Genomic DNA, 10,481 nt, shown 5'->3' with positions numbered 1-10,481 from the left:
TTTCGCCACACACGCGGTACGCCGGGTGGTTGTCATTCGTACTTCGGTGAACCATTGCGACCGGGAATCCCCTTAAGACCCGTTAAATTGCCTACTGCATTGTCCAACATGGGTAAAAAGAATAACGGAAACACGGACGACGATCAGTTCTTCCTCGACCAAGTGCTGAACGGCCTGTATGATTTTGGTAAGTAAAGCTAGCTCCCAAGCTAACGGTTAGCATGCCGGTCTTGCCCTGACTCTTGGAACACCCGTTGTGTAATCTGCCACTTTTGTTTCAGGGGGTGGAGCCGCCTCTAAGAAGCAGCAAAAACGTAAGAGAACCGAAGTAGAGGAGGAGGACGAGGCTGTTGCTCCCGGAATTGTGTGCGTTGACACCGGAGACGGCGGATCGGAGCAACGTGATGCGAAAGACGGTCAGGGCAAGTCACAGACGGACACCAGCAGGTCTGAACCAACAGGTAGTCAGATCCTCCTATGTTGACTAATGCCATCATTATCATCATTATTATTATTATTATTATTATTATTATTATTGTGTGTGATTGTCTGAATACATTTTTGTGGCTTAAATATTTCCTCCTTGGTATATCCCCTTATTGTGCTGCACCCAACCAGGTCCCCCCAAGCATCGGATCGCCCAGGTGGAGGTGGTTACTTATAGGGACCCCGCCAAGAAAAGCAAGGTCAAACCAACGGCTCCCTCAGATTTAAAGAGTGTAAGCCAGTGTTTCCCCAACCGTTTTTCTTCCACGGCACGACATTATCATTTTTACCACTAAAAACGTCAGAAATATGCATAACTGTGTCTATTATTATTATTATTATTATGGCCTACTTGTAGTGATGCAAGACTCCTAATGATTCGTTCGTATTGAACAAATCCTTAAAATGACTACAGTGTTAGGAGTCAAGAGTGAATCTTTGACTCACAAACACAAAATAAAAATAATTACTGTGGACTAAATTGAAGTCTAAGGTGAAAAAGGCCAAGCCATTTGGCACAGTTATTATTAAAGGTGACTGATTTACTCTTTGCACTCCACCAAAATAATGATTTGGACAGAATTAAATGGTTCTTGTGAGAAATCCATTCACAACCTCGAAGCTGAACTGACTCCTCTTAATCTTGTTCAGGAAGTCCTCTGTATGTTAAACCAAGTGAATCAGTGAACAGGTCGGGAAGCCAAACAACTCTTTTTACTGAGTGACTTTTCATGAACCGAATCTCGAAAAAGAGCTGAAGCTTTCATCGCTACGAATGGTCCTCACTTTCAGAGTGAAACTTGTTCTGCGGGAGCTGCTTTTTTGGCCAGAACTGATGATTTACATGAATAAGTGCAGCTTTGCAATTTATGTCTTGCAAAAAGGTATCGTGCCTTACCAAAGGGGTACTTGTTCCTGATGAAAAAATTAAAAAGAATACTTCTTCCCGTTACCTTTTTTGTTCAATCTCATAGCCCCCCAAAGACAGCAAGAAGGGGAAAAACAACAGCGATGGTGCAGAAGAATTTACTTTTGAAAAGGTGAGAAACGCCTTCAGTAAAAATTACATTTTAGTCAGATCATACAAAAGCAAAAAAATTCCCAGTGGGGGCTTTATTCTGTCGGTGTCTGCGCATCTAGGCTCGGCTGGAGGTCCATCGATTCGGGATCAGAGGCTACGAGAAGGAGCAGCAGCGCTCATTTGAACAGGAGAGGGCCATCATGCTGGGCGCCAAGGTGGGCAAAGACCACGCCAATTTCGCCCAAATTTGCAAGGGCCACCACAGTGATAGAAAGTGAGATCCACCCAGTTTCTGAGGATGGAAATATGCCGCGAGTGTTAAAACTTTTTTTTTTTTTTTTTTTTTCGTTTTAAGTTGCATGTATAGCCTCAAATTTGAGCGGTTGACATGCAATACCTTAAAGCCCGCCTGGTTTTGAATAGTTGTATGACTGTAGATCTCCCTCCCAGCCCCCAAAAAAGGACTACATCAACTACAAGCTGCTACAGCAGCAGGTTAAAGAGAAGAAGAAAGCCAAGGTGGAAGTCGAACCGGTGAGTCCCGTGACATCTTCCTCAGTCAGCTCTCAGCTTTTTTTTTATACTTTTTTTTTTTTTTTTTTTTACTTTAGTCACATTTTCACGAGACAACATGTTACAGAATGCTCTCTAAGGTTTGCCTTTTTTTTAAGTTGTTACTCCCATTTTGAACTTCTCACTTTGGGAATAGCGGAATTAGGTTTTTAGATTTTCCTAGCCCAATAAATTAGACAAATATTTTTATTGCCTACAACGCCCTTCAACATCTCCAGTAGACTGATCATCTTTTCCTTTTAAATTTCTATTACCTGAAATATTTCCTTTCTTTCCTTAAATATTTCCCTTGTATTTAGTTACTCACTCATCTATTTTAATCCAAAGTTGATAGCACACACTGCCTCAAACGTTATAAGATCATATAATAACAATATTCATATTTTCAAATTTGTAATTTTTTTCTTGTTCTGAGCCCAACAAGCCCCACCCCACGTCAGGTTGTGCTCGATTTTGCTGGGCTCTGGCCGTGGTCCTGATTCTGTGTTGCTCTGACTCTGTCCTTCTAGGACCTGAGGAAAAAGAAGAAGCAGAGTAAACCGAGGTGAGTGAGACAGTAGTAATAATACTAAAATAATAATACATTACATCGGCATGTGTTGTCCAGCCCCCTCATTACTGGTCTCTCTAAATCACATATTTCCTCCAGGGACAAGAGGAAGACCTCCTCTGGGGCCGTTACTGGTTCTGGGTCCTCCAAACTGGGTCAGATGGGACGCTTCAAGGACGGAATGTTGATCCTGAGCTCCAAAGACATTGATAAAATCAAAGGCTCCAAGGCGAAATGAGAGACCAGCGGGAGTTGGTTGGCACCAGAATGGAAAGAAGCAAGGCCGAGCTGGCAACCTGTGTGAAAGACTGGGGGATGTGTATTCAGGCCTTTGCGAGAAAATGCAGAAAAAACTGTTGAAAATGGCTCCATTCGTACCGTGGCTCGAGACGTGTCAAGACGCGGGGGGGGTGAAATATTCCATCACAGTTTATTATTATTTTATAAAGGAACAAAAGACAATTTGTACTTTTTGTTCTTTTACAATGGCGTATTTCTTTCATATACAAATCACATAGCTGTACAAAACATTTACATCTTAGCGGTAGGTAGGTGAACAATGGAAGGTCAACAAAGGGAAATAAATACCGAACATGGCAACCGGTGATGGTTTTGCAGGAAGGGAAGTGTGATTTATCATTTTTTTTATTTATGGAAGGAAATGATGATGACGTAAGCGACTTTTAACACTTTCGAGGAGGAGGATCAGGTTCAGGAGGATCAGGATCTGGCAGTGTGTAGCAGAGCTCTACATTTGCGCCATCGTCCCCTTTTGTAAATAATAAGAAAAAAAAAACGATTCACTTGAAGCCGCCTGGAACGGATATAAAAAAGGGAAACATTTTGAAAGCACCTGTTGTTGTGTCATGGTCTTGTCAGATGGATTCATTAAAAAAAACATTTATTTATATATTTTGAGTAAATGATGAAGCTTAAATATGCCCAAAAACGGCTTTTTCTTTCCGGTACAATGTCACTTTTTTAGGGATCTCATTTCACATAAATGGGGCTGGAAAGAAAAAGACGTGTGATGTGAAGTGTCTATATCTAAGAATTGTAGGTCCTCAGCAAGAAGCTCTGAATACCTCTTTTCTCTCAAATAAACCGATTTCGAACCAGTTTACAGCAAATAGATTATCATTTGTTATTGTTACGTATTGAAACATTTTCCTTTTCATTTATTTTTTCATATGACGATTATTTTAAAGGCTCAGAATCCCATTCATAAGCTATTCACTCTTATTCAGCATAATTATTTAAATTCAATACTTTCACTACATTCTGGGAAAGGGGTCTCACTAAGAACAGAATGTGTTCAGTTATGTTCATTTCATTGTCATTGAATCATTTTGGCCTTTTAAACAATTACATGAGACAGTTGAAATGGGCGATGAATTCAATAAAAGCAATTCAAATCAATTATAACCTTTAAAAAAAAAAAAAGAAAAGGTATCAAATGGATTCTAAAGGATTGGCGACCATGCAATATGACACCATTGGTGACAGTCTGTTCAAGTATGGATGCATGTCCCTGCAGTGGCCGCATTCAGACAGCAGGGGGCGATGGGCTTCTACTTGTTTCCACGGTACAGTATTTACAACACAGGTTGATATTTAATAGTCTTGTTCCACGCTTACGCCATGCTTAACACCACACGCACCATAATTACAACTCGCATTTTCAGCATCTACGGTAAAACTGACTGGACATCACTGCCATGCACACGTGACCCTCGCGTATAAATAGGGCTGTCGTCGCGCGCGCACACGCGTTCACTTTTCACAACGATATATAGTTTTGATAATGTCGTAAAATTGTCTGTGTCAAACAATAAACGTTTAAATATGTCTTGAGTTCTCGGCGGGTTGAGGAAATGTACACGGGAATATTAAATAAGTGGGGTTTTTTTGGAGTTTTTTTTTGTTGGTTGTTTTTTTTTCCTTTTCGTTTCTCCTTAGTCACAGTGGTTTGGTTGAAAACGCGAAGCTATATGTCCTCTACGGGCTGCCGTACCCGCCTCCTGGTTAAGAAAGCAGGTAAACAACAACAACACAAGGCTACTTAACATGGTATATCGTAATGTGCTTTCGCCTGACATCAGAAATTATGAGATGGTGACTTTAATAAGACTAGCCAAGCTTATTTGTTGCCGTATTTATATTCGGCTTGTTTCTATTTTTATTCATTTTTTCCCCCCCGTTTTCACTTTCCGCTCTGGAGGAAATGATACTGAATTGAGAGCCCGACAGGAAGTAGAAAGCAGCCATAACCTGACAGACGGCACAGTGATCGTTTCGACTGCTGTTTCCTATCTTCCAAGTCCGTCTCCCATAACAATAACAACACACCGTCTAGCTGTCCTTCACCGTTGCTTTTTTGTTGTTGTTGTTGTTGTTGTTGTTGTTGTTTTTTTGGCTGGGAACACACCTGAGAGAGTGAGTAGTGGATAAGACTCTGGTGAGCTTCACACAAGCTTCCTGAAAGTGACCTTGCTGCGCCCGGGGGGCTGTAAACATAGCGGTGGAGGTGTCTTGACCATAAACGGCAGATTAAAAAAAAAAAATGGATTAAAAAGTCAAAACACAACACGGAAAACAAAACAAAACAAAAAACACGGCTTTCTATCGGATTTCGATTTTGAGCGTTTATAGGGTAGTGTGTGGGTGCCTCTGTATCTGTGGATTTTGGCCAGAGTTGTTTTTTTTGTTTTTTCTTCTCGAAGGCGGGGTTACTTTCAGAGTGAAGGTTTGGTTATGTTTGGACTGACATCCTTAATCACGGTGCTGAAACGGTTCCAGCTTCAGCAACTTGGGCAATAACCATGTTCGGCCGGTAGGGTGTTGGAAAATATCTACGACGAATCATTGTGTTGCAATCCGGGTTGTTGTTCATCGCTGATGTGATATTCACAGCATTAGCTTCAGTCACAGTAGCTTGGAGGCGAAGAGCATCGCTCTATCGTCACGCTACGCTCGCGAGTCTTTCACTCATTTGTCACAATGTATAGGAGCCGTTTTCCGCCGATGGAATCGGAACCGAGACCCGTGGCCATGCTGAGGAGAGGTGTGGACAGAGGTAAAAATGTGATCCCATCTGACAGAGCTGGAACGGGTCCATCTCAACAAGTGACGCCGAGCTCCAGATGACACTGTTGGTACGTCTCCAGGGCTCCTTGGGGGCGGAAGGAGCCTTTACTGCTTGATATTCTTTGGCACCTCCAGGCCCGTCACTAATGTGACCTGCAGGGGACAGACAGAGATGAGGACACGGCTGATGGATGGAGAGACAAGTGCGGTCGGCGTTCGTCTAGAATGCTGATTCACTCTAGCTTAGCAACAGCGCTGGACTGTACCGTGTCCAGAATATATATAAAAAAAAAAAAAAAAAAGCAGTCTTGGTGTTCTGCTCCTAAAACAACCTGTTTTTGTCAGCGGATTAAAGGTAATCAAGTAAAAACACACCAAAACCTATTACTTCTCACGGTCATATAGCTTGTAGCCTAGCTGGCTACACGTTGGTGATCGGTCATGTTGTTGTTGGATTCCAATGCCCAACAATACTGTTGTGTTCCGTGATCTGTGATGTTCTTCTACCCAGTGTTTTCCTGTGGAGTCTCCACAAGATGATCCCCACGAGACAGTTCTCACGAGACAGTACTCTATTACGTCATGTCCCCTCTTCAGTTGGGTGTCAACTGATCGCTTAATACTGTGCCTTTTAATTAGAATGATCATCTGCTGGTTCTTTACGAGGCACTTTTTTTTCATGTTAATTGTATAAAATGGGAAAAAGCAAGACCCTCCGACTACGTTGTCAGCTTATCCATGATTGGCTGCCATCAAGATGTGAAAGATACACTTGAAAATAAAAATGTATATATAAAAAGATATAGACATATTATTATTAAAATGTAATTATTGGCAAACTTAAATTAAGGGGGGGGGGTTTGCGTGATCACCCGTTCTGGGCCTCTAAAATAAGAATGCAGGTATAGGTGGTTTTTAGGGTCATCTGGAAAAACCTTGCCAAAAAGTAGTCGCTGGGATCATGTCGACTTGGAACAGCGCAGAAACACTCAAAATATGCTTTTTAAAGTGACTCATAAAACCCTGAAAACAGAATTAAAGCCTTTCGAATTATGTCAACACAAGGGATGTTCCTGACAATGCGGGTGTGTATTCCGGCGCTCTGTCCTTTCACACACACGCTGACCTGTACATTTCGGTTGAGGCTGACAGCGGGCATAAAGACACCGTCCAAGTTCTCGAAGGCGGTGGGTCCGTGCTGCTCCTTGTTGATGAAGAACGTCAGCGTGTGCTTGGTCAGGTCCAGCAGGACACCCACCGTGGCGCCCTTACTGATCCCTCCCTCGGCCCTGGGTGCACGCACACACACACACACACACACACACACACACGTACGTTGTAGATCATCTTAGCCATTCACATATTGTCCCCTTTACTCACGTACAATGTCACGCAGCACACTGGACAATATGACGGAAACACATTGCAATTTATTAATATCCATCTGTCAGACTATTGCAGGAAGACACACACACACACACACACACACACACACACACACACACACACACACACACACACACACACACACACACACACACACACACACACACACACACACACACACACACACACACACACACACAGTTCTCTACCTGGGTGGGTAATTTTATCAGACTCAAGAGTCATAGGAATTCAAAGCGATATGCAACAGGAATTTTAAACAAGCAAACGGTTCAGAATCATTAATCATCAATCCGAGATGCTTGATTTTTCTCTTAAATATATGAGCAGGAAAGAGGAATCCATGGAGAAAAACTGAAAGCGCAGCTTCTTATTTTAGCTAGCGTGTGTGTTATTTTAGCTTGCTATTCACTTATTTTTCGGCGGGAAAGGCACACATCTGAGAGTCGCCAAGCAATTATGAAGCGGTAACTAACTTCAAAACGAGAAGACAACTCAGTTATCGAAATGAAAGCGAACACAGGAAAGTGGAAAAAAGGGGAAGAAGGATTATTGTTTGTTGTTCATAAAAGAAAAATCAATTTTTATTATTAGTGCTGAATAAGAGTGTTTACCAAGTAGAGTGACATTGAGAAAGAGAGTCTTCTGCCACATGCGCCTCCCACCCCACGTGGACATGTTAGTTCAGTGGGGGAACTCTTGTGTGTGTGTGTCATTATTATGTTGTTTCCTGATGGCAGTAGATCAGAAGCCCGATGATGTAAAAGGGTGTATGACACCTCTGTTTTGGCAGAACACCCGCTGTGCTGGCTGACGTAAGTGGCGCTCTGTGCTATTTCTAGAAACATTACACTGTGAGCAAATTAGCCTTAGTAAGCCCAACAGTGTTGTGTGTGTGTGTGTGTGTGTGTGTGTGTGTGTGTGTGTGTGTGTGTGTGTGTGTGTGTGTGTGTGTGTGTGTGTGTGTGTGTGTGTGTGTGTGTGTGTGTGTGTGTGTGTGTGTGTGTGTGTGTTGCTTTGGGTGATTTTGGTGCACTGCCAAAAATGACAAATGACATCTTAACAAGCCAGAAACTATGAATCGACTGGCCTGGAATTGTGTGTATGAGATGATTTAGCTGATAGACTTGGGAACATTTTAGATTGTTGATACAGAGGTTGGCTGTTTTATTGCTAATTTGGGCTTATTGGTTACGGTATATTGCCTAATATTTTCTATTTTACCCTTTCCAATTTCTATTTGTGTTTTTTAGAATTTTCTGCCATCCAGTACACCACAATTCCCCAAAGGGCATGAATAATATACCTAAACTGCAATATTTCATATAATGTATATTATTTTTCAACTCATCAAAAGATCAAAGAAAATGATTATTTATTATGATTTACTATGATTTATGTATTAGTCATTATTGCCGGCTTAAATAGGCAGCCATAAAGGCGTAGAAGTATGTGGCGCCGTCGAGTTGTCTGACAGAACTAGCTCCGCAAGCTATGCATCATTTGAAGAGACATATTTCCCATTTTTAAAATAGGACACAATATTTTGTAGACACCAAAGACTATAATGATTTTTCTACTGGAGTTAAAACATCTTATCAAGTAATTCTTGTCTCCCCTCATTAGCATATAATTGTGCGTATTGTAAAAGGAAATGTTCAAAACGTGAAATTATACTATAAAAGAGTACCTAAGGGGAATAATTCCATCAGTTACATTTTTTTTTTTTTTTTGCTGGATAACACAGAATTAGGTGGTTGGACATCGGCGTGAGCTGATGAATATTGAGTTAACGACGCTATCAATGTTTTTGAGCAGAGGACCCAAACGTCACAGAAAAATCGAATCAGTACCAAGGTCATGGAGCAAATACAAAAAAAGAAGACTCCCCAGGGGCAGCGTGAGAAATCCATAAGAGAGCGGGCGTGAGGAAGTGACTCAGAACTCGCTGAGAGGTCTCACAATGTAGGTGTGTGTGTGTGTGTGTGTGTGTGTGTCCTACTGCGTGTTTGTGACACTTCGGCCAACTTCACATCCTGTTACTTCCTGTTTGGTCAATTTCATCTCTTCACGCCGGCCACCTACCTGTTGGTGTGCGAGTTGTTGTGCATGAACCATGAGCGGTTGTTGTCCACATACATGGCCCAGGCCTTGTCGTCCTTCCCCAGCATCATGTCCTTCATGGTGTTGATCCGCGCCACGCCGAACGCCGGGTCCGGGTGGTTGTCGTAGCGATCGACGCTCACCTCCCAGTAGTGGACTCCCTTCGGACGACAGACGGATGGGAACGGGGGGGGGGGGGGGGGGGCGGTATTCAATAGCGCGACAGAACCAACGCAGGAAGGTGGGACGTTTTTTTTCTTCAAGTGCATTATCACGAGCTCTCAACACACTTGAAGTAGAATAAAACGTCTTCTAGAAGTAGATGAAACACGGTGTCTGTCCGGGGTTCATAAATAAACCACCTCCTACAAAATCTTTGTTTTGTGGTGGCACATTATGCGACCGTCAGTGTGTCCTCTCGTCACTGGATACACTGAACAATTACCCGGGGACGGTAGAATTATAGAAGAGAAAGAGAAACAGTTTTCTGTGACAGCAGACACCCGTTGGAATACATTCAACGCTGTTTTGTTTTCAATTACATATTACAGGGCTCTGTGGAATACACGACTCTGATTGGTCAATAGCTGCGATCAGTGGTCAGTTATTTCTCAATAATGACAGGCAGATACATCCCATTTCACATTCAACCAACAGTAAAGAGGCCTGATTCTTTGAAGTTTGAATAGTTTGCTGCCAGGGTTATTTTGAACAATTTTTGGAAACGGAAGCTCTTATACAAGGCATACTCGTTAAAAAATCATATTGTTATCAATCAATCAAAACTTTATTGTTCCGAGGTGTACATTTTTAAGTTAATTCATGTAAATGACGACAGACTTTCAATATGAATGACTCTTTGTTTCAAGAGATCTGGTATTGTTACTTGCAGACTTACTATCTGAGATGGCAACGTGGGAGGAAATGCGAAATTCTTTCAAGTCTTTGGACCTCTCATATAAAATTCAACAGTACACAGGGCTCAAACCGTGTCACCACTTTCTTTTTCACATTTGACTCCGAGACTCCTGAGGGTTTCATTTGGTATTATATAAAGATCTGTCACTTTGCCTTCGGCAGAAAGCTGTTTTTTGACATGCACACACACGCACACACACACACACACACACTTCTCTACCTTGGAGAAGGCAGCTGTGCCCAGCACCACACGGTCGTCGTAGCTGTTACAGCTCACCGTCTGGTTCTCATTGGTCAGAACGATGTCCCGGTGTGCCGAGGTGGGGTCAAAGGTGAACC

The 10,481-nt window shown here is 42.3% G+C and overlaps 2 protein-coding genes across 3 annotated transcripts in view; one reads left to right on the top strand and one right to left on the bottom strand.

Annotated features, from left to right (window-relative positions):
* The first annotated feature begins 18 nt into the window (after nt 1-18).
* On the top strand, nt 19-3,729 carry fsaf1 (40S small subunit processome assembly factor 1). Its single transcript, XM_079996856.1, has 8 exons — nt 19-187; nt 282-461; nt 619-719; nt 1,461-1,526; nt 1,627-1,722; nt 1,958-2,041; nt 2,590-2,624; nt 2,730-3,729. The coding sequence occupies exons 1-8, from the start codon at nt 109-111 to the stop codon at nt 2,866-2,868; spliced, it is 780 nt and encodes a 259-aa protein (XP_079852982.1). The 5' UTR covers nt 19-108; the 3' UTR covers nt 2,869-3,729.
* Nucleotides 3,730-5,822: 2,093 nt separating this feature from the next.
* trim67 (tripartite motif containing 67) overlaps nt 5,823-10,481 on the bottom strand; it is a gene marked incomplete at both ends in the record, with an annotated part of 43,695 nt that continues 39,036 nt past the window's right edge. Inside the window, 4 exons of one of the 2 annotated variants that reach the window (XM_079996722.1) lie at nt 5,823-5,860; nt 6,834-7,006; nt 9,207-9,385; nt 10,363-10,481. The exon at nt 10,363-10,481 is cut by the window's right edge and continues 6 nt beyond it. In XM_079996722.1, the coding sequence (XP_079852848.1) occupies nt 5,823-5,860; nt 6,834-7,006; nt 9,207-9,385; nt 10,363-10,481 (509 nt within the window). Of the gene's footprint in view, nt 5,871-6,833; nt 7,007-9,206; nt 9,386-10,362 lie in introns of both variants that reach the window. The other variant, XM_079996721.1, reaches the window with a different exon arrangement.

The sequence above is a fragment of the Zeus faber genome (assembly GCF_960531495.2).
Source record: "Zeus faber genome assembly, chromosome: 2".
NCBI classification, from domain to species: domain Eukaryota; kingdom Metazoa; phylum Chordata; class Actinopteri; order Zeiformes; family Zeidae; genus Zeus; species Zeus faber.
This window is presented reverse-complemented; position numbering and strand designations above follow the sequence as displayed.

Bases quoted from the DNA above. Each gene is read 5' to 3' on its own strand.
- fsaf1 (XM_079996856.1), top strand. From the start codon at position 109: ATGGGTAAAAAGAATAACGGAAACACGGACGACGATCAGTTCTTCCTC. The intron at 462-618 runs GTAGTCAGATCC...GCACCCAACCAG, and splicing joins CAGCAGGTCTGAACCAACAG to GTCCCCCCAAGCATCGGATC. The intron at 1,527-1,626 runs GTGAGAAACGCC...CTGCGCATCTAG, and splicing joins AAGAATTTACTTTTGAAAAG to GCTCGGCTGGAGGTCCATCG.